Source organism: Exophiala oligosperma (genome assembly GCF_000835515.1).
Source record: "Exophiala oligosperma strain CBS 72588 unplaced genomic scaffold supercont1.10, whole genome shotgun sequence".
In the NCBI taxonomy this organism is placed as follows: Eukaryota; Fungi; Ascomycota; class Eurotiomycetes; order Chaetothyriales; family Herpotrichiellaceae; genus Exophiala; species Exophiala oligosperma.
In genome coordinates, this window is record NW_015622827.1 from 70,926 (window position 1) to 95,539 (window position 24,614).

General features: G+C 50.4%; 9 protein-coding genes across 11 annotated transcripts; 3 read left to right on the forward strand and 6 right to left on the reverse strand.

Moving 5' to 3' along the window:
- Positions 1-336: 336 nt before the first annotated feature.
- Positions 337-1,650, forward strand: PV06_09225 (uncharacterized protein). The gene is made up of 3 exons (XM_016410651.1): positions 337-596; positions 738-775; positions 895-1,650. Exons 1-3 carry the CDS (start codon positions 521-523, stop codon positions 1,558-1,560), a joined length of 780 nt encoding a protein of 259 aa, XP_016258458.1. The 5' UTR covers positions 337-520; the 3' UTR covers positions 1,561-1,650.
- Positions 1,651-1,899: 249 nt separating this feature from the next.
- On the reverse strand, positions 1,900-3,060 carry PV06_09226 (uncharacterized protein; the record flags this gene model as incomplete). Its single annotated transcript, XM_016410652.1, has 1 exon — positions 1,900-3,060. Exon 1 carries the CDS (start codon positions 2,653-2,655, stop codon positions 1,900-1,902), a length of 756 nt encoding a protein of 251 aa, XP_016258459.1. The 5' UTR covers positions 2,656-3,060.
- Positions 3,061-3,293: 233 nt separating this feature from the next.
- Positions 3,294-4,165, reverse strand: PV06_09227 (uncharacterized protein; the record flags this gene model as incomplete). Its single annotated transcript, XM_016410653.1, has 1 exon — positions 3,294-4,165. The coding sequence occupies one exon, from the start codon at positions 4,163-4,165 to the stop codon at positions 3,386-3,388; it is 780 nt and encodes a 259-aa protein (XP_016258460.1). The 3' UTR covers positions 3,294-3,385.
- Positions 4,166-4,738: 573 nt separating this feature from the next.
- On the reverse strand, positions 4,739-6,477 carry PV06_09228 (uncharacterized protein). The gene has a single exon (XM_016410654.1). It carries the CDS (start codon positions 6,260-6,262, stop codon positions 4,784-4,786), a length of 1,479 nt encoding a protein of 492 aa, XP_016258461.1. The 5' UTR covers positions 6,263-6,477; the 3' UTR covers positions 4,739-4,783.
- Positions 6,478-6,540: 63 nt separating this feature from the next.
- PV06_09229 (uncharacterized protein) lies at positions 6,541-10,519 on the reverse strand. Its single transcript, XM_016410655.1, has 3 exons — positions 9,923-10,519; positions 7,619-9,828; positions 6,541-7,566 (listed from the first exon to the last, which is right to left on the reverse strand). The coding sequence occupies exons 1-3, from the start codon at positions 9,946-9,948 to the stop codon at positions 7,154-7,156; spliced, it is 2,649 nt and encodes an 882-aa protein (XP_016258462.1). The 5' UTR covers positions 9,949-10,519; the 3' UTR covers positions 6,541-7,153.
- Positions 10,520-11,413: 894 nt separating this feature from the next.
- PV06_09230 (uncharacterized protein) lies at positions 11,414-13,525 on the reverse strand. The gene has a single exon (XM_016410656.1). The coding sequence runs from the start codon at positions 13,397-13,399 to the stop codon at positions 11,465-11,467; it is 1,935 nt and encodes a 644-aa protein (XP_016258463.1). The 5' UTR covers positions 13,400-13,525; the 3' UTR covers positions 11,414-11,464.
- Positions 13,526-13,713: 188 nt separating this feature from the next.
- PV06_09231 (uncharacterized protein) lies at positions 13,714-15,452 on the forward strand. The gene has a single exon (XM_016410657.1). The coding sequence runs from the start codon at positions 13,762-13,764 to the stop codon at positions 15,382-15,384; it is 1,623 nt and encodes a 540-aa protein (XP_016258464.1). The 5' UTR covers positions 13,714-13,761; the 3' UTR covers positions 15,385-15,452.
- A 19-nt stretch (positions 15,453-15,471) lies between these two features.
- Positions 15,472-17,438, reverse strand: PV06_09232 (uncharacterized protein). The gene is made up of 2 exons (XM_016410658.1): positions 17,308-17,438; positions 15,472-17,100 (listed from the first exon to the last, which is right to left on the reverse strand). The coding sequence occupies exon 2, from the start codon at positions 16,221-16,223 to the stop codon at positions 15,840-15,842; it is 384 nt and encodes a 127-aa protein (XP_016258465.1). The 5' UTR covers positions 16,224-17,100; positions 17,308-17,438; the 3' UTR covers positions 15,472-15,839.
- Positions 17,439-20,476: 3,038 nt separating this feature from the next.
- Positions 20,477-24,565, forward strand: PV06_09233. 3 transcript variants are annotated; one of them, XM_016410660.1, is made up of 5 exons: positions 20,477-20,868; positions 20,980-21,183; positions 21,249-23,367; positions 23,421-23,987; positions 24,093-24,565. In XM_016410660.1, the coding sequence occupies exons 2-4, from the start codon at positions 20,999-21,001 to the stop codon at positions 23,571-23,573; spliced, it is 2,457 nt and encodes an 818-aa protein (XP_016258467.1). In that variant the 5' UTR covers positions 20,477-20,868; positions 20,980-20,998; the 3' UTR covers positions 23,574-23,987; positions 24,093-24,565. The 3 variants fall into 3 exon arrangements, with proteins under 3 accessions (XP_016258467.1, XP_016258466.1, XP_016258468.1); XM_016410659.1 differs by having other exon boundaries at positions 23,421-24,565; XM_016410661.1 differs by having other exon boundaries at positions 20,980-23,367; positions 23,421-24,565.
- Positions 24,566-24,614: the final 49 nt, after the last annotated feature.

Here is a 24,614-nt window from a genome sequence, read left to right on the forward strand (position 1 = left end):
ATCAGTATCAATTGATTGATTAAAAATGAGATGCGGTGTTTGCGGCCGCATCGTTGTATCCATCTGAACCCTTTGTAAAGAATATGTGGGCAATAACCTTCTGAGCATTTTCATCACATCGGGGTATATGAGTAGTAGGTAATATACAGCTATTAAACTGTCAATATGATTAGGAGGAGTTTGTTTTGCTCTTACGAAGATTAAAAACAATCTCATTTTTTATTCTCACTGTTTTGATCATTCTAGCAGATCAGAATACTTATCGGCCGAAACATTCCCGCACCAACTCTCGGTACACCGAGCAGACCTCGTTCGGAACGGACTCGTCGACGACTACACCGGCTACAGCACTACTCGTCGAAGACTTGAAGACTCCTTCAAGACGAGCGACCGTCGACAGCGTGTCCAAGGTGTTTCCCAGTGGCTTTCTTTTTGTATCTTTGCACTTGAAGTATCTATCACGGAATCAAAGACCAAAGTACCGAGAGAGGCATCATCAACCATTACAAACCATCCAATTATGGCGTCAGATTTACCGGCACAGACACTCGAGGGGAAAGTCGCCATTGTGACTGGTTCGACGAGGGGATTAGGAGGTGAGTAAGGAGTGTGCGTTTTCATGTCCTGCGAGACGAGTCACACTTGAAACTTGTAGACGATTGCGTCTTCTCCCGAGAGACATCTCCTCCGCTTGAATGTCAAACAGGATACTAATACCTGACCCGGAAAAAAAACAGCTGATATGGCGCTGGACCTGGCAAAACGTGGTGCAAAGGTATTGCCTATTCGCTCAACCCCTTGCTCCCTCTCATCGACTCCCTGGTAATTACCGGAGTCGGAGTCTTTGTCGATACTGTACAGATACATCTGATGTGTTGACCTGAAATTCTTCAGGTCGTAATAACATACACATCCTCATCTTCCGAACCGAAAGCGAACGACCTAATCTCTCAGATCGACAACCTACCCAACGCGTCCCAGGCGGTCAGCGTCCGTGCCGACATGGGAGACACGGGGTCTCCCTCTCGGATAGTAGAGACTTGCGTGTCTACGTTTGGACCCGAGATCCACATATTGGTCAACAACGCCGGGGTGTCCGTCACCAAACCGTTGTCCGATCTCACGGTCCGGGACTACGACTATGTCTATGGTGTCAACGTCCGAGGTGTAATACTCTTGACCCAAGCCGTCTTGCCGTACCTGCAACCGCACGGGCGGGTGGTCAACATTTCCAGTGTTGGTGCGAGAGCCGGGTTCGCGGACTTGAGTCTCTACACGAGTTCAAAAGCGGCCATGGAAGGACTGACGAGGTCTTGGGCGGCAGAGTTGGGTGGTAATGGAACCACGGTGAACTCGGTGGCTCCCGGTCCGGTCAAGAGTGAATTGTTGGACAGTATCCCACAGGAAATCGTCAAGATGCAACGAGACGGCACGCCCGTGGAAAAAAGGGTCGGTGAACCTTACGAGGTCAGTAGGGTCGTCGGTTGGTTGTGCTCCGAAGAGTCTGGCTGGGTCAGTGGTCAGGTCATCAACGTAAGTGGTGGTTGGAGTATGTATTGAAGCACCTCAGAAGGGGGGAAGGTTATATCTGATCCAGTGTGAGTCCGTACATGTCCTTTGTGTGATAGAATGGGCAGGAAATCAGTTAGCAGGTTCAAGAGATGTCTCGTGTGTCTTTGTAGGATCCCATCGAATGGACCGTGTACATCGTTTGATACCCATAATACTAAATTCATAATCTGGAAGTCTACTCTCTCTACCTTGGACAAATTCAATACCGTCGTGATGCGGTGTAATTTTCATTCGCTTCAATCCGCCTCAATCCTTTGCTTTGCCTCGTTGTGTTCATTTCAGCGTACGAGTATATGTTTGTTTTATTCTTCATACGAATCATCTAGTTTAATAATTCTCATCCGCACCGACCCCGTACTTTCCTCCACCGGCGTACCAAGCCGCCATGATCAAATCACAAAGGTCCTTGGCCTCGACGTCCTTGAGTGGCAAATGGTGACCACCTTCGAAATCCATGGTGAAACAAACGTCACTCTCACACATTTTGGCCAGAGCTTCACAGCCCGGTTTGACGTGGTCATCCTTGCCCCAAGCGTGGACCGTCGGTATCCCCTTGAGTAGAGGGTAATCTGCCGCGTTGACCTGTTGTGAAAGACCTATGGGGGGATAAGGTCCGCCTATCATGATGCCGAAGGCGAACTTTGTCTTGCTCTCCCCAGAATCTCTTTCTTGAATCTTTTGTCTCAGCAGTAACCCCGCGGTCAATCTGGCACCCTGACTGAAACCTATGACGCCTTTGAAAGAATCGACACCCCCGTTGGCGTCCATGGTGTCGAGGATGAGTTTGTCGATGGCGTCGATTTCTTCCTGCGGTGTCGGTTCCACCTCACTCTCTCCGGCCTTGAAACGTCGATTGACCCAACGGTAGAACGGGGCGCAAGAGGCGAAGACCGGCAACATGCCGTGACCGGGAGTACCTTCTATGGGGGCCTGGACAAACACGAATCGAAACTGTTTTTCAAGGGTCCAGATCAATCGACGGGTTTGGATCTTGAAGACCGTGGAATTGGAACCTCCTCCGTGAAGACACAAAATCGCGGGGAGGAGGCCGCCTTCACTGTCGTGGGTGGGTCGGGAACTCATTGTGCTGGTTGTTTGGTCGGTGGTGGCGTCGAGTTTTTATTGATGTGTGATTGTGATCAAGTCGGATGATATTCTCTGTGCTTTTATCATGGAAGTGGGTGTTGGATGGAAATTGGCTGATATGTGAGATTGGTGGTCAAAAAGAGCCCAGGTAACCTGGACGTGGTGGGTGATTGAAATGTGTAGGTAAATAAAGACCTCGAATCTTGCTACTCGTGTCCGATCTTTCGTTGAAGTTGTGAATGAAAGCGATGTTACTTTGTTTTGTTTTATTTCTCGATCTGAATCAATTGGAATAATGTATTTGTCGTCTTCAAGATCACAGTGACTACTTGCTCAATTTCAATTTTACCAAACATGGAACAAAAGTATCACGGTAGTGCTGTCAAACATGTAGCGATAGACTAATGCCGAAGAATAGAATAAGATACGGAAAATGTAGGGGTGGAGTCGGCGATTTAAATAGATACAATACCAAAACGAGGCTGTGGACAAGTCATCAGCCTCGCCAGCCTCGTCCCTAGTTATTAACCCACTACTGCTCATTTATCCAGAGGAGTGTCATTCAAGCGGACAGAATCCGGGATGAACCTGCATATCTTGTGCTTAACAAATACTCCGTACAAGCCATGTCCGATCGTTCATCATTACTTCATGCCATCTCACTTTCGTCATTGACCAACGACCGCCGTTCCACTTCCTGACATCGATACCTCGATAGCTCGTCCTACTACATCAAAAACGTTCCACTGTTGGAATGTACCACGATTCCCGTCGCATTGGTATCCTTCAAACAATAGAGGTAAGCTTCTGCCAGATCTTCGGGCTGTCCAACTTTTCCAGTAGGGATTCTACTCTCATGACCCTGAAAAAAGGCCTTCTTCCCTTCCTCGCCCATCCCCTGCCACAGATCCGTCTCGATCACTCCCGGAGCCACAGCGTTCACTCGGATCGGAGCGAGGTCGAATGCGAGCTGCCTCGCTAGTCCATTCACCCCGGCACCGATGAGCGCCAACATGGACCAACCCCCGGCGATTGGTTTTTCAGAGATGCTTCCACCGGTAAAGACGATGGACGAATGTCGGTCCTTTTTCAAATATCTCGACCCGATCTTGGCGACCAAGATTGAAGAGATGGTCCGGACTTGATTGCACTTTTGCCACTTCTCCAGCGTGACTTCCTCGAGGGGGATCATCGGTAGTCGATCACCGGCCATGTAGACGATGTGGTCAATCTCGCCGACTTTACCGAAGAGGTCTCGGATGTTGGCTTCGACATTGGCACTGGCGAGGTCACAGGCGTACCCAGAGATCCGGTCTTTGGCTTGAGGGTAGTCGTTGGCCAAGGCGGTACAGACGTCCTTGACCTTTTGTTCTCGTGACGAAGAGAGAATGACGACGGCGCCGGACTCGACGAGGGCCTGGGCGACGCTGATGCCGACACCTCCCGTTCCGCCGACGAGCAGCACTCGCTGGCCGACGAGCTTGTTGACGAAGCGTGTTGTTGACATTGTGCAGATGGATTTTTGTAGGGGCAGGGGTTGTGAAGTTTCGATCGACTGAGATTGTACAGAGAAGATGACGAGAGGGAGAGAGAGACACACAAGTAGAGAGTTCTGTCATCTACTTATAAGTCTTCCATACACGTTTGAAAACCACTCACACATCCTCTTGCCATGCCTCTAGGTATTCGCATTCTTTTTAACTCCGTATCGAACCGCTCTTGCCTCTACGGAATGTACATGCGAGGTTATCTCCATCAGGTCCATGAGCATATGTGGATTGACCTCAAATAACCTAACTCTTTAAGACAAGACCAAAAAGTCATTGACTGGCATAGTTGTAATCTCCAGACCGAGAGATTGTTTGGAATCAGAGAACTCTCCTGGCGCCAATGATAGAACCATAATGTGCACCATGATACAAGGCTAATTGTGCGCATATTCCTAAAACGGACATTGCGAAAACTTGTCAACGACGTCATTGTGAGCCTCGACACCACGATACAAAATACATGGTTACAACACGGTATCATCTGGCTCGAGCAAACGACGAGCGCTATTGGGTGATGAAGGGAGTAACTTGGGGGGAGGAAAATTTTGGTGCTTTTTCCATTCCAGTTCTAATGTTCATGCTATGTCCGCTTTGAAAACCAATGCAACACCATCATCACCCGCCGTCACGATTCTATTTCCTCCGCCGCCCTGGACGAACCCAAGCACACCACCGCCCTCTCCTTCTCCGCGGTGACCTCTCCATTCCTGGATGAATCCCTGTCCAGCTGCAGTGGTGCCTCCTCTTGCGTCCCATCTTCTCACCACTCCATCCATACCGCAACTCGTCAGGATCCAACCGCCACGCGTCGGGTTCCTCACAAAGTCGACCTTGACCACCGCATACTCTTCGTGGGCTTCCTTGATATGCCGCCGCACGGCGAATCGGTGGGCAGTGTCAAACAGCGCGATGCTTCCATCGACGCTACCCGCAGCGAGGAGATTGAGCGGTGGACTTGAAAACGACAACGTCTCGACACCGTCACTCTGTGCCTGTAACGAGGCGAGGATCTGGCCTGCTGACGCCGCGGTCGCTGCTTGTCCTGCACCAGCACCAGCACCCGCTCCTTTGCCTCCCTTGGCCTTGCCGGCGGTCTTCTTCGCTTGATCCGCCATCTGCGGCAGACCGACAACTTTAATGTTTCCTCCAGCACCACCCACGGCACACAAGGACGCAGTGCACGCGACACTGTACAGACCACCTTCGACCTCGAACCGTTGATCCGCAGCCGTGAGACTGACGACTGTCGAACCGGTACCAAACACGTCCCACACGTAGAGGCTCCCGTCTTCCGATACCGTAGCCAAATGATTCCCGTCCGGCGTCCATGCGCCAGCCGTACACGATGCGGTGTGTAGATAGAAAGCCTGAACGATCGTGAGAGGAGACGCTTTATCTGCTGCATTGATCTGGTAGACCCACACGGACCCGTCGTTGGCGCCGAGCGCGACCACGTTCTCGTGCTGCGGGTTCGGCGACGGCGACACCCAGTTGATCTCTTCGACTTCCGACGTCTCGGACAAGAACGACCAGTGTTTGTGGCTGGAGTCCGTCGACGCATACGCGCGCAATTTGCCGTCCAGGCCGGCCGTCACGACGTAGTCGCCGCGCGGGTATGTGAATGTCACCGCGTTGACCGAGTCGGTGTGACCGTCTAGTTTCGCAAGTGCGGCCAAAGACGCACGTTCAACTGGTTGTTGTGGCTGTCCCGTGGCCGTGGGCGCAGGAGAGTCGGACGAAGAGGAGACTGCGGAGGTAGAGGCGTCAAAGATGTACGCGACGTCGTCACCACCTCCCGTCACTATTATGCTGGGCCGCGAGGGGTGTTGGGCGATGCAAAAGATGCTGTCTGAGTGGGCGTCAAAGTGTGCGGCCGAGTCGTTCTGTAGTTGGATTTCTTCCTGTGGTTCCCCCATGTCCTCCTCCTCGTCCATGTCTTCGTCCATAGGGTGGTCTTCATCTTCGGGGATCTCTTCGTCTGCGTCCTCGGCGGCCAGGAGGTCATCTTCTTCCATTTCTTCCGAGGGGTTGTGATGCGGATCGGAAGACGACATATCGAGCGTAGAGGAGGGATTAATTGAAGGCGGGGAGTGTAGAGAGAGAGAGATCGAGTAGGGCCAGGGAGGCGGGAAAGAGAGACAGAGAGAGACCCTTTTATGGGAGTCAAGTAGCACTCCGTACTCCGTACTCGAGGTGTCAATTTATAAGATGGCGAGCGTCGTTGTCTATGGGAATCGACATCATACCCTGGCTTAGAAATCTTTTTTCCAACGGGCTTGGAGGGGTTCGACCACATTTTGCCTGCGAAATCGCGGCATGACATAATTAAAAGGCCCGGTTCATTCAGCCTTGCATGACTCGCCCTCAGCCTTGTGATTGTCTCTGCGGCCTCGCGAAGATAAAGAAAACACCCTCGAAAGCACATCTAATATGCTGTAATAAGACACGACATTTGACATCGCATCGCATTGCATTAATCCATCAATTGCTCATCGTCAAGCTGAAATGCATTTTGTTCATCTTTCGTTATCCAGCTGATCTTCACTTTCGTCTCTCATGGCTTGTAATGTGCAAAGTCCCTATCTATCGAAGACGAAATTGCACAAAAAGCTGACCACTCTCTCCTTCTAAAGCCTGCTCTCCGAGATCCCCTGGTTTTGTATTTGCTGCTGCACGCGCCGGAATGTTCTCGCCGCAAGTCACGCCATCTCTGTCGAGACGCGAATACTACACATGTTGATCATTTCAACAGGGCCAGCACTTCTCTCTGTTCTATGACACATGCTGTCCCACCCCATTGAAAATCCAACTCGATCACATATCCAAGTTGGTAATTGGAACGGCTTCGAGTATGCACAGGTCTTCGTAACAATATCCTCGTCGTTCGTCATTATCTTGAGATCATTGTGCCGCCGGACATGAACACATCCTCCTGCTAATTGCAATTATTGTCGTCCTTTTTCTCTCCATTTCAATAGTTCGCTCAGACTCGCTAGACTGCAACCCATGCGCATAAAGTCATTCCGTAGTAGTTCGTCTGCACTGGCCCTGCTTCTAACATCGACGCAGAGACAGACACTCAGGAATGCTTTGAGTTCACGTGAAAGCTTGTTAGGATTCTTGAGTCTTGGGGTACCATTAGTTGCAATTAAGAAAAGAGCTTTCAGTGGCTCTTCATTGAGATAAGGGGGTTCCGATTCGATCATTTCGATGGCCATGATACCAAGGGACCAGATGTCGACCTTGGGTCCATATTCCTTCTGTTTGACAACCTCAGGTGCCATCCAGTATGGTGTGCCTACCATGGTTGCACGCTTACTCTTGGATTCGGTAAGTTTTGCACAAAATCCGAAATCGGCTGGGAGCCATGTTAGCATGAAAAACATCGTCGTTGACAGGGAAGTACTTACTGATTTTGACGTTACCGACACGGTCGAGCAACACATTGTCGCTCTTAATGTCTCGGTGGATAATGTCCTGAGAATGCAGATGAGCCAGACCTTTGCAAGTTTCGAAACAGATCGTAGCAATCTGATCTTCGGTGATAACTGGGTTGTTGTCAATGATATCGGTGAGAGCGCCTCCCTCCATAAACTCCATAACCACCCACAACTCATTGTTTTGTTCTTGCAAGAATGAATCTAGGAAATTGACAATGTTGGGGTGCTTCGAGTCTTTCATGACGATGATCTCGTTGACAATTAGTTCTTTTCGAGGCTGGTTTCGTAAATCCATCTGTTTAATGGCGACTTGGCCCTTTGGCCCATGCGTGCGGTACAGCTCTCTAGCCACGGCTGACGTCGCACTTTCTCGTACTCTTGCAACATAGACCGAGCCAGACGCACCTTGACCGATTTTCTTCTGTTTGCTGTAAGAATCGTTAGGGTTGTCTTTAGAAACTACCTGCTTGAGCTTCGCCATAACTTCGTTCTCGCTCATGCTCGACATTCGAACCTCCTTTGCACGCTCTTCGACGGGCTTCTTGGCTGTCAGGGCAATCTCGGCTTCCTTACGTGGATCTGCAGCAGGTTTTGCTTGCGGCTGTTTCGCAACGTTCAGGGGCTTAGGTTGTTGTACAGATCCTGGTGTTCGGCTGGGAGATTGAGCATTGACCCCGTTGGCTTGTGGCTTAGACACTGCTTCTTTCCGTGGAGCATCACGCTCGGCTTGATAACGCGCACTAGGTGATGCTTGTCGGTCTGGCTCCCTGCTGCCAGGAGTGCGTAGAGACCCCTGACCGGCAGATGTTGACTGTGGGATTGATTTCTGAGAAGCGCTGGTTGTAGGGGCAGAAGGGGCAGGTCGATGGGCTACTGGCTGCTGCCTCAAGGAAGACACTTGCTGTGGAGCACTCGGAGCAGCTCTCGCTGGGTTGAATCTGGGATCTTGTCGGTTGGGTTGGGTACTACCGCCAAAACCTCCAATTTCTTGTTGAGCAATGGTTGGACGAGTCTTCGGGAGAGACGCATTGTACACTTCCTGGTCTCGGCGCTCACGTTCAGCCGTTTCTCGTTCTTGATCTCGAGCTCGTTTGGCTTCGGCCTCCATTTGGCGTCGCTTTTGTTCTTGGTTTGCAATTTCTTTGATCCGGGCGGCATCAGCTTCCATATCATAAGCCCCTTTGTCGGTCTGCGAGCGCTGTAGTGGTGGCTTTATGGGAGGGGTGCCAGATCGTGACTGGCTATCTTGATACTTATGCATAAACTGGTTCGCATTGTACCGTTGCGCATCAGTTGGGGGTGCCGGTCTCGGGGGAGCGACCGAATTGCCACCAGTAGGATAGCCAAGTTGCTTATTTGGTTGCGTTGCTGGAGGAGTTACCATGCCGGGAGTGTACATCTCTGGATGCTGGTCACGCATCTTCTGGTCGGACACAAATTGAAGTACCTCAATCACTGCCTGAGGGTTCTTCTTGTAATCATCCCGGGTAATGGCAGAACTATTCAGCAGCTTCTCCCATTCTTGGGGTAGACCTACAAATCCACCAGTCTGAGGGTCAAAGCCAACGTGGATACGATGGCTGAAGTTAGTCGGGTTACTGACGCCGCCCATGCCAGGACATCGCTCATATATTTTGTCGATCCACTCGTAGATTTCGTCGTCATTCCGTACTTCGCAAGTGATCGTCCGAGTGGGCAGATCTCGACTCACGATGACTTTTCCACCAGTGTCCTTGGGATTGGCAATTCGAGTGATCTCGAAAGCCATTCGAGTGTCCTCGGATCGTGTCACTCCAGTCACGGTGTTTAGTTGAATAGACTGCATACATTTTCCCGTCTCGCTCTTCATAAAATCCAGTCTGTATTCGCGCAGGATAAGGTATCTCTGGTTCCATTGCGCGAGGAACTTGTCTTCTTTACATCGGACATGTCCTTCCTTGATGATGGTGACCGCTGAAGAGGACTTTCCACTCCCTGCTAGCGATATCGAACTGCCATTCGAGAAAAAGGGAGCGTTTGGGGTATTGATGGCGGGTGAACTTGGACCATTGAGATTCATGGCATCAAAGGAGGACACAGGGAGCGCGGTGTTGGAACGCTGCAGTTGAAGATCTCGAGGACGGTCTGTAGGAGGGCGCGGAGCAGGGCCAGGGTTCATGAACTGGCCTGCGCTGTAAAAGCTTGGTATCGTCAGTAGGCATGCCAGCAGGATTGAGGCCGGCAGTTGACCGTCGTAGCAGTGTGGGTAAAGAAAGGCTTGGAGTTCTGGCTTACGCATGTTCCTGGCCGGAAGCCATCATCTAAAACCGAGTGCGAAAGACTCGGTTACACTTCTTGTCGAGAATTTTTGATGGTGAGACAGGAGATGGAGGGGCTGCGGCTGAACGTTTGCTCAATGAAGAGTTGTTCCGGCCGAGGTCAGGCGATGCAGTGGCAGCATGCGTGCGATGGTATTTTCTGAGTTGATCTGAGGCAATGAAGGACAAGTGAGGTTGGGAAGCAGACGCCGGCAAACGAGGTGCACGGGATGACTTGGTCTCTGCTCGGTGTCACTCTGTTCAATGACGGCGGTGAACGTCAAGTGCGGGACACGTGAATCTCGCAGTCTCTTCAGCCGAAATATTGAAAACAGGCGACTTGGAACGGTATGGGAGTGGATGTGGTCGAGAAAGGGTGAACATTCGTAGGGCGGCGGTTGGGAGGTTTGCTGACGAGAAACCCAAGTCAACAAGAGGACCAGGATGGTGGGTGCTAAGAGCAGGGATACGGGCAAATGAACCTGATCAGGCTGAAACGACAGCGGGAGGAGGAAGCATTGATGGTGGGTGGTTGTCGAGGGGAAGAAAAGCCAGTGGTTGGTTGAGAATGAACGTACTACTGAGATGGAGTTGGAGGGTGAACGAGGAGTTTCGCTGGTGGTGTTGGTGGAGGTGACAATACGGAGAAGCCGGTGCCCTTTACTGTACTGTACGTACCTCGTCTAACGCCTCCAGTTATTTAGTACTCTCTAGTACCTCCCTAGGTGCCTACAAGATATAGGGAACGAGTCTTGACGAGTTGCAACTTATAGGGGGAGGCGAACATGGATAGGCACCGTCTAGGTACCTAACACAACTGAAATATCACCTGGTATCTGACCTATACGAAATAATTTCAGCAGGATACTCCGTACCGTGAGAGGTCTCGTCGTTGACACTCTGTATTGCGTACTGTACTCCGTACTCCTAGGTAAGTCCTCTCTCTCTCATACCATGTATACACCACTAACCGCCACACGATCCTCCGTGTTCGATCCTCCACGGGCCCGTGTCGACAGGGATCTTCAAGTCCATGCTCCTCGCACGAGTCCCTACTGTACACAACTCTCTCCTTTCTCCTCCGTACTCCGTGTTCCATAAAAGATCAAAACTCACCGGCTTGTTTCAGAAATACGGCACAATAGCCCATTGAGGAAACCCATGGCTTTGTGTGTCCATTACGAATCTCAATACCGTTTTGTTTCTACAGAGTACCGAAGCCTTGATAGTCGACTTAGCAATTTGTCAATACCCGTGCTTTTACAATGGCATCTGACATGACAAGAGACAGGCTGTACGATCCACGGGCAACGAGCGCACAAGACAGCTCGACACGTACTCATGCTCAGACCTGAGAGCCAAGCATGGCCCTTTTCCGTCGATGCTGATGATGAAACAGGAGTGACGATCCAGCGGACCGTGCCTAGCCAGTATAGCTATGACCAGGCACACAGTTCTTTTGTGTCGTGCGAGAAGTTCAAATGGTTTTTCTGTACACATCTAACACTATTAGCCCTCACTAATTGGCCACCATATTCCCAACCATTCCAGCAAGCTCCGAGAACAAAATGCCTTTCAGCACGCTCTCACCCTGCTTTTCAGCCCATTGTCCTGTCTCAATGAGTTTCCGCTTCCAGTTCCGCTTCTGATGCTCACTGAGCTCCTCCCACTTCTTGAGTGTCTCGTCTTTGATCAGATCCGCATCGTGTTCAAGGACCTCTGTTGACAGTTCACCTGCCTCGGCCCCGTCACGAACGATGATGGCTTTGGGGGTCTCAAGCCGAGAGTTCTCCTTGACAAAATCCTCCAGTGTTTTCTCCAAGTCCGACACCACCTGAGCAATCTCAGACTGCACGTCCTCGGCAGCATCCTTGACTCTTTCGGTGGCGCTATGTGCGGCGATTGGAATATCTGATGGTTTAATGGTTGGGATACCGTCAGCAAAGATGTATGGGCGAGCTATCACATCCCGCATTCGAGGTGATAACCAGTCTGTTGCGCCGAGCAAGGGAGGCACAGCTCCTCGAATCTCGCAGAAAGCCTGCATCAGAACCGCTACGATACCAACCACCACGAGTGCGAAAAATACGCTGAATGTAGTTTGCATCGTCTCAGAGCGGCCAGGAGGGATGAGAACGTAACGAGGAGTCTTGGTATAAAGTGTCGGAAAAGGTCTTAGTGGTAGATACTGCACTTTTACCATCATGTCAACACCGACAGAAGCCAGCCGAATAGACTGCGGCGGCGTCTCTTTGGTAACGGGTAGTGACGGACCCTGGAAATTCGAGAAGACTAGTCGCGTCAACGGCCCACTGTGAACATTGCGCAAGAGCGTATAAGATCGAAACGTCCCTAGCAGCCCAGAAGCGCCAGAGTAGTCGATCGTAAGCAGCTCGATAGAGCTAGCATCCCCGCTCTGACCAGCAACGGCGATGACTGTTTGCTGATCACCTTGCTCAGATGTACTCAGCGCGCAGACGTCGAGTCCCACGGCAGCTTTGGTGGATCTATCCAACCGTTTGCGTAGAGTTATTCGTGATTGGGAGAAGTCTTGGGAGATCCTCAAGACAAGGAGGTCGGCACCAGTTCTCCCTGGTCTGTTTTGGAGGAGTAAAAGATGGTGAGGTGTGATGAAGCGAATGGCGCGGAACCTTGGTCTCTTAGAGGGTGGAAGGGAAGTCGTCGATTCTGTCGTGCGGTATAATGATATAGGGCTGCTCTTCTTCGCGGCGGTAGGTATCTTCTGAATAAAGACTTCATCGTCTGTGCAGTATGCTAGGATATGCCCTGCCTTCTCATCGTCGTCCACACAAAGATCCAAATCTCCTGCTTCACTATTCTTCAGATTGATGCGTGAGATTTCGTCCTTTGATGTTGGAGTGGGCGTGGCCCTGAAGACAACAATCTCGTTCTCGGGAGCTAGTCCTGATGCAATGACTGCGAGTCGAGGTTGTCCTGGCTTCTGTGCCGGTGAGAAGCGCAACACTCTTTGATATGTCTCATTCTTGGTGCCTGTCGCCGACTTGAACAGCGCTGTCCGTCCCAGCGCCTGTGAATCCTGCGGTGGCTTCTCCTTCTCCACCGTTGTCCCATCCGCCCTCCTCTTCTTTGCGGGTAGCCCTATGCGAAAAGACCTCAAGTGTTCATTCTTGCCTGCATTCTGATCCGTGACTGAACTGTTGATGCCGGCGAAAGCAACCAAGGAAGCATCTGAGGAATCCGACACCGCTAGACTAGTCACCGAGTCTTCGTCTTTTGCGAGTTCAACATCGACCACCTCTGCTAGTTGCTCTCGGCGAGTCGTATCGATCAATGAGATTTTGTTAGGAACTCCTGTCGAGGATGAACCGCCGCCGCCGCCAACGAGCAAAAAATCCAGGTTGTAAGGATCAAAGTCGGCCGCGTAGAGAGGATAGGAAAGCTTGACCTGCGACGAGACCACGTTGGGCGCCATGATGTGTCGGAAAGAGGGTGTTTTGTGCTGTAAGAATGCTAGGAGATCATTTAGGTGGTGTAGACATGGTATAAGAAATAAAATCGAGGTTTTACGGAGTATAAGTATTAGAAGATTACAAGAATAAGGAAACCTGGACGGAGGTCAATGGGGTTGAAACCAAAGAAAAAAGAGGCGACGTCAGTCACTTCAATGATGTGGACACTTTTTTGTTTATCGATAATTGTCGTAAGTGGTTCGGCATCAACTTCTAACCAATACCGAAGACCGCTTCTCACAACCTCAACCTGACGGTATCCCATGATCAAACAATTCTTGACCTCGATCTGTGTTGCCATTCTCGACTCATTGATTCATTCAAAATGCGCAGACGTGCGACATTCATCACTCACCCAAGTCGAGCAGTGAACCCGGCAGACATTCAAGTCTCCGAGAATCAACTCCTACTCGGTGGCCTGAAAGCAGCTCGAGAAGAACGACTCACACTTGGTCTCAACGAACTCCCGGAGGAAGTAGTAGAGGTTCTCCGAGAAGCTCACGAGCTTCATATACGATGGACCGGAGAACATATCTACCATACCACACCGCCATTCTTATCCAGGACATCTCCCGGTATACACGTCCAGTATACTCCCTTGAAAGAAGATCAACCCGACCACCTATGCAGCCTCCTTCACAAGGTCTTTGGTGACGAGCTACGTTGCGCCTCAGCCAAAGAGACCTTTATCAGCCCGCCCTTGATTTCCGAACGTTTCGCCCAGACGGCTTCATCACAATACTACAGTCTCCTCCCAAATGTCAGACACCTGGCAAACTACCTCCAACGGACCATCTGCACACCCTCAGATGTCTCATGTATCCATACAGCTTCTCTCCTAAACTTGGCGGACGCCGTCGACTTTGACTATGACAGCATCTCCCACGCTCTCATATTGACCGTGCTCTGGTCGAAACAACCAGAAGTCATCTTCGATCCCATAGGGGAGTTCACGACCTTTGACGCCTGGAATCTTGACATCCAGTCCTCTCCAAACGACAAAGTCGAGGTTGGCATACTCAGTCCATCTCCCGCAACCGAACCTTCAGATCTCCAGCTCTCTGGTTTTCTCACCGTGGTCGGAACCGATGACCATCCCAAAGCCACGCTCTTCAGTTTTCCATCACGCCATCACTCCTTAGACTTGGCACAGCGACGCGACCAGCAATACACGGTGTCGTTCGACCAGCCGACTGGTCTCCATCCGATCCTGAAGATATCTTTCCCTTACGCCCGTGCTCTCGTCGAACCGCAGTCGAAACCACCAGGGAGCGTCTGCGCGCTCCAGACATATCTGACCCTCCCTTCGCACCTCTTCGCCGACAAATATGCTTTTCTGAGCAACGACCCTCTGTTTCAAAAGTCCCACAACCTAGGACAGTTACATTCCATCGCGGGAGAGACGGACCTCGAAGCCCCCGATTACGTCGTCGACAAATGGGGCTCGAACATGTTGCTCGACATCCTTACGCCAGATGTGGACGAGGCGGAGGAGGGCGGAGGAGCAAGAAACTCTTCGCCTGGCCAGTGGAACGTCACGATTCCTCTCCATCTACGGTACCTTGAGCCTACCCCGGGAGGACAGTCTCAAGTCGAAATTCCGTGGCCGATTGTCTTTTGGGCATGCACCGCCGAAGACGGCACAAAGTTCCCCGTCAACCCTTTTGACAGGATCCATCTCGGGTACGATGGATTGTTTGGGCCAAGGACGATGTTCTATCACCTTGATCCTGCCGCCCCTGAAGTCGGACCAGACGGCGGGAGACTCATCGAACGCATCTCCGTGCCCGTCTTGGACACGGAGACTGCAACTTCAAAAATTATCGAGTCGGTGACGTTGGCCACTATAGCATTGGGGTTTGTGTGGGTTTTGCTCAAGCTGAGGATTCCACAGTTGTTGTCCTCGAGGTCTCAATCGGAAAAACCGGCAATCAAGAAGAGGCAGTAAACCTAAAGCTCCCAGGTTGTAAAGATAGGTAGATTATTATTTTTGGGTACCCAGTAAATATATTGTACAGTAATGGTATATATACGGTAACACTAGATGAGAAACCGACGCTTGAACTTGGACCTTTGATCCGTCGACTATGTACAAACTACCTGACTTGGCTGATCAGCAGTATGCCCCATTATCGATTGCGTGAGGCGTTGTTGGGCTGGAACCTGTCTTTCCATCTCCATGCCCTCGGACACTTACTGCGGTCTGCTTGAGTGTTCTTTTTTTTTGAGACCCGTTGAACAGAGACAAGTCCTTTTCCAAGGAGTTTTGCGGATGCGACTTGTGTATCTTATTGAATTCGTGAGTTTCGTAGAGGAATTTTTCTTCTTCTTCAAACTGGAAGCTTTGTAGAGTTTTCCCCCCAGGCCTCTGTTCTCCCAATCTCTTCGTGCCCGTCTTGACTACTACCAGAGTAAGAGACCCAGGGTAAAGTCTGATTTGTCATTCTTTGGCTCGAGAGAAGTTTTTCTTGGAGCAAAACCGTGAATCATCGGTCCACGTAGATTGGGACAGGCACCAATATACAGTACCACAAACGCCTCTTGTGGTAGGGGAAGAATTATAGAGGGTTGGACAGCGACTCGCGTACAGGAGTGACACCGTCCAAGAAATACTGTGTGTAAAAAAAGCCCAAAATCTTCAGAAACAGGACCAGGCTTCGAACGGGACCTTCCTCCTCCTCCTCCTCCTCCTCTCCCAGCACTCACATCTGCCTCTCTCTCTTTCAACCTACCTGCTAACCCAGTCAATGTTGTGGTCAATTGTTTACCCATCTCGCTCACAATCATACAGGGACACGGTTCGCGAGCAATGCCCTCTCACCACGTACACAAGTGAGTGCCTGACCTCTACCTCCACCTCCTCCTCTTCCGAAAAAGTTTGCCTTCTTGTCCCCCTTTTAGTGTCGTGCATTGATTGACAGGTTAGCCACGTCGTCATACAATCAGCATGACTCGTTCAGACAATGATGTGATATTCCCACTGGATTGCATTGCAATCAAAATCCGATCCAATCTCAACTGCCACAAAACACGGTCGGGTAAGGCTGGTGGCTGGGGCTGCTTGGCCGGGCTGGAATGTGACGAGTTCCCTCCCGACACATTTGGACCGACATGTTTGTTGTCTCAACCACATGACAAGTGTCACATTTTTGCAACCTGCACATGCACCTGCACCTGCACTTTGTCCGGCACACACGTAGTCAACATGGCTAACTAGTGGTGCCTCGAAAATTAAGAGCATTGGCTCACCGGTGAATTTTTCTAGTGTTCAGTCCGAGTCTTGAAGTATACTCACGTAAGGTTGTTCTCCAGGGACGTGATGTAACATGTCTGCATGCGAATTGCGGCTCGCGTGGGGTGGGAAAAAGTTGTTGCCCTTTCTCTGCCAGAGGTAGTTAGTAGGTCCAGAGACGCCCACATGAAGACAATTGTTGGACCCATTGTATTCTCACCTACCGGGTCGCGACACATGATGCCCTTTGAAGAGTGTGATGCTGGTCCTTGAAGGGCCTTGGTTTCTTTCTTGACCGAAAACATGCAGCTCGGGGTTTGAGGCTGAAGGAGACATTGAAAGACTGGGTCCGTACGCCTTGACGCTGTGGTCGTTTGGGCAACGATCGAGTCCCGATGAGGATAACACTTTGATGAGACTTACTAACACTTTCTTTCAAGGGTGAAGGTTAGCCATTCGTAGAGCAATTTTGTGATTGTCCAGAACGCGGCGCATCCGGGACCAAGAGATATGATGTTGATTGAAAGGAAAATGCGAGAAGCGGCTGCTCCAAGGAGGCGCCTGACGCACAACGGGAAAAGGCAAATGTCCCCATTGATCGCGAAATTAAAACATGCCAAACCCCAAAGATATCCTTACCTCGTATGTATGGAGTAGAGGGGGGAAGAAGAGAAACAAAAAGGCCGGCTGGGCAAGGAAGACCATCAGCAAAAGTTTGCCTTGTCTCGGATCATGAGGTCTTTAAACGAAGCAAAAATGGTCGGATGGGGGCTAAAACAGTTCGGTTACCAAATTGGATACTTTGGACGCCTTTTATTTAAATCAACTACTGCACCGAATACTGCTTGACCGGTTCCGGTTGCAGCATCCATCCATTCGTTTTCGACGTAATTCTTTCTGTCATCAGGCTGGCTAGTACGCGAGTGTTTTCTTGTTTGGAGTTTGCCCGGTGGTAGACAGGGAGGTTCAGAGTGGAAAAGGAAATGCCTCGAAGCGAATACGAATAGGTCAAGCTTCGAAGCTCTGCCCAAGGCTTCCGATTGGGTTCACGTGAAGCATTTTGACTGCAGGGGCTCGTGAAGAATGGAAAGGAGGATCCATCATGGAACATTCTGTAAGGTAATTACTCCAGATTTACGCTGTGGACCATCTTCGGGAGACTCCGAGCGTGGTCTGCGGCCCTTTGTGAGTGGGCAACGAAATAGTCTAGAACCTCCCACTACTGTGTCAGCCCCAGGTGACCTCAGTAAGGCTGAATGTTCACCGGTTAGGACAAGGATTGATAAATATGTCTTGATATGGTAAATCTAAGGTAGAAGGGAGAGGCCGTTCGCCGAAGCAAGATCGTAGGATATTCGGCCGCTAAATGGTCGCAGGATCTCGAGACAGCGCTCGGGGACGTGATCGATGGATGGCGACCAGGCTGATGGCCACCACCGTCAACTCGGGAATACGCCTTCGCTGAACGCCTGGGTTGAGAGGTAATATCATTATATCAAACACATCGGTATTACAAAGATCTGCCCACCAAGGGCTAGCCTTCGTAGCCTTCTCGTGCCGCGTACTGAGCGGTTCCGGCAGCATACGAGGGAGAGAAGGGCTTCGAGGAGGGCCATGCCATGCGAGATCTCACCTCACCTCACCTCGCTATTCTCGCAACCTGTTCAGCCGCACCGAGCTTATAAAGTTGCTCGCCCTTATCTCGACGAATTCGGTGCTAACGTATACGAGCTATTTGTGAGAGAATTTCTGTTCGAAAGGCAGCCAGGCGGAAGATGATCGAGCCAATATGAGCACCGAAAAGATCTTGCGGATCGCCGCTTACCAACGGGCAGCGCCCGTGTCTGAATATAACGTCGCGTGCAGCAAAGTTGATATGCATGTATATAGGTTGGTTCTTTTCCCGTTGCACTGTAAAGCTGACGTTAGTAGCGAGAGAACAACACTAGAAAGGACGGGACGCTGCCTTTTCTTACAAAGGTATGAAGGTCGCCTGAGGTATGAACAAGGTCAAAAGGGGGGGTTCAAATGCGGAAGTTGCAACAGCCCAACCCCATTAACCACCGAGTATCGCAACAGAAAGGTTCTTCGTGTGTCCTCGAAGATTATGATCTGTTTGTAGCGTCGAGGATGATTTGGGTCCGATCCGACCCGAAAACGCTGCTGCGGGAACATCAGATGCAGGAACGGAGTCAAGCAACGTTGCAGCTCAAAGGTGCGTGGTAGTCACGGTAGCCAGATCACATCGGCTCATGCCATATGGTGAGCTGGCACGAGGTACGGAACGTAGACATGCTGAGGAGTCAAGATGCTGGTCTGGAATGGTGTTTGCTTCCACCTACTCGTTCTCTAGAACCTTGAAAGATGGGTACATAGTCGGTTCTCAGCTGTCGGTCGAAGAATTTGCCGCTATGGTGCGTGTTCATTCTTCGTAGTTTCAGCAGCCTACTTCTGCCAATTACCATGTGTACATGTGCAATGAACGCTGGCATCTAGGGAATGACCCTAGTTTATCACACAAATCAGGGTCCTTTTTATCCTTGCTACATGGACGCCTCTTCAGTGTTCCCGAAATCACTTCTTCAACTTTCTCGAAGCACGAAAACCGGCTGACCATATGAACCTGTGTTGTTATCGTCAACGTGTCGTCCGGTCGCAGGGGTTGAAAGCGATTATGTTCAACGAAGATGCGAAGGGCGTCACCATCGTTGGCGTTACAGAGCGATCCCTGGTGGTTGTTCGCGGTCAGCCTCAGTGTGAGGCTGGCCTCATGAAGGATGCCACCATCATAAAGAAAAGTACCGGCTAGCATCGGCATAATCTTGACGGGAACGAGGTCTGCCTAATAAATAATGTCCTGTGATGCCATTACGCCCTTTGTGGTGTACAGACTCTGGGGGCGAGAATCCCTTCACTTGCTGTGGATCAGTTTGACAGCAAATGTGTTACTTGCCTCTTCAACTTCATTACCTGATCCTTGATGTACAAAGCCCTTTGGGAGGTGAATCGAATCCAGGTGTTGGATTTCGACGGGGGAATTTCGATATGGGGAGGTTGATTCGTGATCTGGTCCCAGTCTGCTGACTACCTGGTTCATTGTGTAACACGCCCGGCATAAGGAGTAACCCCTGTCCTATAGGCAACGGTCTGGTTTCAGGGAAAAATTCCAGGAAGAGGGCGATAGGAAGGCAGGAAGTACCCCGCGTTCGACGATATGAGTCGTAGCATTTTTTTGGGCACCCTTGCGCTATTTGATGCTGTTGGGATGGGTGGTTTGGATACCTACCTACGTAGTAGGTACATGAGGCACTTGAAGCCTCATGCAACCTAACCAAGCCTACCAACCTAGAGGTACCTATCAAGGATAACACTAACAGCAATCATGAGGCTCAAGACCTACCTACATTGCTATTGAGGAACACACCGTATGGCGATCCGATCTTGCATACGGAGTACAGCTTCGAAGATGGCTGTGGGAGGCGGTGCTTGACTAGCCCGTGGACATCGGGATGTTGGTTTAGAGACATATAAAGAGTGCCAAATCCCTCAGAGATGACAGTAAGAACTTTGTTTCTTTTCTAACCATTCCGCAGTAGGCACCACAATATCTGATGTACATCTTCTCGTTACGAGGAGAGCAAGGTACTCGTGTTGTTGTTATGTCTTGGCATGATGACGTCTGCGGAAGCCGCGAATCAAGCTCCCGCAGAGCCGCAATCCGAAGAGGAATAGTGGCTGCCTTTTTGGTTCGCGCGACGTTTCCAACACACCTTTATGCGCGTTGAACATTATCTTCAATCCGAGCCGAGTGGCATGCCTTTCGCGCCCGCTTAATGTGACACAACCATTTAGTGCGCGGACGTCTCGATGCCCTGCAAATCCGTAGGCGAATGCTGGGATTATCGTTCTGCCTCACTTACGGAGTACATTTAAAAGATATCGGCAGTCCTTCACCTTGAACGAGGTCTCTTTGAGTCCTTTCCTAGAACGCACATGTGTCTGCTATTGAGGTCCATTGACAACTCGGGGCGAGGGACAATCTCAACTACCAAGGTTGTTTGCGTAACACCAGCATCAAGCCATAATTCCTGTTGAATTCACATCTCCTTGACTTCCGGTTCTTCTGGCCCTCGGACAACCTCGCCTCGAAGCTCCACGGTTTCCACCTTGCAGAAGGACCTCTTCACAATCTACAAAGTCGTACGTACCGGATTCCCACAATGTGATTCTAGCCCGGCCTCTCCATTTCGTGCTGTTGGAAAATGGCTCACGGGTCAATCACGTGGCAAAAATGTATTAACGGGTGATAAGCACAGTAGAGCCTTGGCAGATGATTTATCCATCTCAGCATACAACGCCCTCAACAACATCCAGGACATCCAGATCTCCCGTCGCAACCGTTCCTATGTCATGGTTTAGACGGAAATCAGGCTTGCCAGAAGTCACTCAGCCGCCAGGACCGAATGACCCTATTTCGGCGTCGCCAAATAAATCACCGAACAACAAAAGTCCCAGGTACGCCTTCATGGTTCGCGGTCTGCCCGACCTCAACACTGTCTAATTGTGATGTTGGTGCATAGGCTTGAGGGTAATTTCCAGGTCCAGGGAAGGCAGCAGCAACCGCAACAACAACGGCGGCCTTGGAGTGACTCGTTAGCCCATGACTCTTCACAGCAGAGACCACTGCAGTCGCAGCCGTCAAATGCGAGGGAGGAGCCCAGTAGTGAATTCAATCAATTGACCCTGGCGGATCAATATCGAACCAGCAATCAGATTTCGGACTCTATGAGGCGATCCAAACGCCCCGCCGTTGACCAGGACTCCTGTTATCCAAACAAAAAAGACGATCGCGGCTCCGGCTCACCCTTCTCAGTCCGACACGAACAGGCCCTGTCTCATGCAACCTCACCCCCACCTGCTCTCACGCGGACACCAACCCCATCGCAAGGCTATCGATCTACCCAGAGAACCCCATTATCTTCTCCCAAATTGCCCCCACCGGCTCCTGCCTCGGGTCCAAGGCCACACTCCCGTCAGCCATCCCACCTCCATTCCGGTGGCCTACCACAGGATGGTCCGTTGGAAGGAGACACCAAGATGCTACTGCAACCTGAAACAAGGCCTATCTCACAGGAACAACTCGTCAACGAAGTGAAAGGAATTTACGCTGGCCTCGTTATGGTCGAGAAGAAGTGTGTCGAGATCTGCCAGCAGCAGTCCCAGACTACAAACAAGCTCTCCAATGAGCAGTGGCAGGCATTGATTGCCTTACACCGGACCCTGTTGCACGAGCATCATGATTTCTTCTTGGCCAGTCAACATCCCACAGCGTCACCAGCGCTTCGACGGCTACCAACAAAGTATGCCATGCCCGCCCGGATGTGGAGACATGGGATTCACTCTTTCCTTGAGTTACTCCGCCATCGACTGCCGTTCTCACTGGAGCATATGCTCAGCTTCGTTTATCTTGCTTATCAAATGATGGGTCTGTTGATGGAATCAGTGCCTGCCTTTCATGAAACATGGATAGAATGCCTAGGAGACCTGGCTCGATACCGGATGGCCATCGAAGAATCCGATATGCGGGACCGGGAGAACTGGTCTAATGTTGCCCGGATGTGGTATAATCGTGCTGCCGATCGCTCGGCTACGACCGGTCGTATACAGCATCACTTGGCCGTTTTAGCGAGACCGAATGTGGTTCGTCAGCTATTTTATTATTCCAAGGCACTCATTAGCGGTATCCCATTTGTGAACGCTCGGGACTCAATCATGCTCTTATTCTCTCCTTTCCTCGATAAGTATGAGACAACAAGTCAGAAGTACCTCAAGGTAGAAACTAGCCTGGTCACCGCGGCAGGCGTCCTCTTCACTCGTGGATTTGTCCATGATTATTGTTTACACATCAGTCGATTTGCATCCGAGTTAGACGGCACTATCAACAGGACAGGATCGAACTTCAAGATTCAAGGAGCAGAAATGGCATCGTCCCTTATTGCCATGATCCTCGACTTCGGATCCGACGAGAATTTCCTGTGGAAAGCCCTTTGTGCTGACTCAGAGAACAACAAGCAAAGGCAAATGGAAGGACAATCGGACCAGCCCTCCGGCACAAACCCCTCTGAGGATCCTGTGGCCAAATCTCAAATGCGCCGCAAATTCTGGGAACAAAAAGACCCTATCAATTTACAAGACTTTGTCCAGGCTACCGCGCCACTTGGTGACAGACCGGGGGTCAAATTCTCTTCTTCAGACGAAGTAACGTCATACGTTCTGCCTGTCTGGTACCAATGCATCTCTATCGTTGCCGCCAAAGTCGGAGACAGGAACATCCTCCCGTTCCTGCACTTCACTCTGTCATTTCTATGGGGTCTATCGGATGTTCCAGAAGCCCTCATCTACCTCGAAAACTACGTTCCATGGGACAAATTGGTTTTATCGTTGAACTCGATGAGTAGGTCTGGTGTGGTTGACAATGAAGTTGAGGCCCCAGGTTTTCCTCAACAACAGTCAGGTACAGGTCGTCAATTACCAGAGGACTTCTTGATGCGGGGGTTCAAATGGTCTCATTGCCACTATTATGACCCGGAGTTTTTCGAGGGACAAGTGACGGACGAGGATGACCGTACACTGGAGCTTCCAAGTCATGCAGCACCACGTGCAGAGAGGTGTCTCTGGCTTGGTGTGAGGCTTGCTTCGGTAAGCAGAAACCCCAAACGCGTGCTCTAACGACTCACTAACTTTTTGTTCAGTTGAAACGCTATATCACTTATGACAGCAGCTCGAAACAGTTCTCTTGCACGGAATTCACGCAAGCTTTGCCACCTGTTTCTCTTACCAATACGTTCCAGGTCCCTGCCAGTCTTGAGAATGGAGAAGATACTTCCATGATAGACGTGGTATGAGATCCCTGTCCGATGGTGGACGCTATATACGTTAACTGAGTATCCACATGATCGATATTTCGGCTATCAATGACCTCAGGGACGGAGCACATCCAAGTCGACCAAGGATAGGAAGGAGCGCAGTATTGCAGTACCGGGAAACACATGACATGGTCAACGCTTCATTCGACAGCCCTTCATGTTAAATATTTCTCTCGGTTCAACCCGTCAGATATTTCTTCATTCGCATGATGATATGTTTCTGACGAGTAGAGCACAAGCGCACAATCAGTACATCAACTGTACGTCGTAAGATGCGACGGAGGTGCTAGTCAGATAGGTCCTGCACAACTATGATGGACAGTGATTGCCGAAAGGGTGACCAATGCTGCAGACCTTTATTCCAGGAAAGCAGAGATTTTTGAAGACCGATCTGTAGGTACATCTATCTGCGTGGTGGGTGGCTATCGTTGAAAAGGATATGATAGCCAGTAAGGGGATAATGGAGATTGGAGACCATCGGCTAACGAAGACGAACAGTCGGGTATTTTTATTTGCACACACGATATTCTATCTTTGACAAAAGCAACGGGTGATCCAGAGTAATTCTGTCGAGCTATTGTACGGCTTTGGTGCTGCATCTTGTAGAGTGCATGCATCTTGTCTAGAAGAATAATTCTTAATCGACATAGAACATTGTGTGCTAAGAGTTAACTTCTGGAATTCTTGAAGCAGTTGCTGTGAATGTGCTATTTTTCCGTTCGATGATTGCTATTTCATAAAGCCAGTTTCCTTTTTTTTTGTGGCACTAGGTGGCCCTTGAATGAGGTTACTCTGCATGATCTGCACATCTACATCAAATTCACCGGCACAAGGCTAAAGGTCGAAAGGAGTTTCTTCTTTCAGGTACGAATTTGTTTTGTTAAAAGTCTGCTTACCATCACGGAAGAATCGTCATGGTATTCGGAACTGTAGTATCGAAACAGGTTTGGGATGATTGACCAACATCTTCCCCCCCCCCCCCCCAAATCTCCCTTCTCCCTTTATGGAATTGGAAATCCA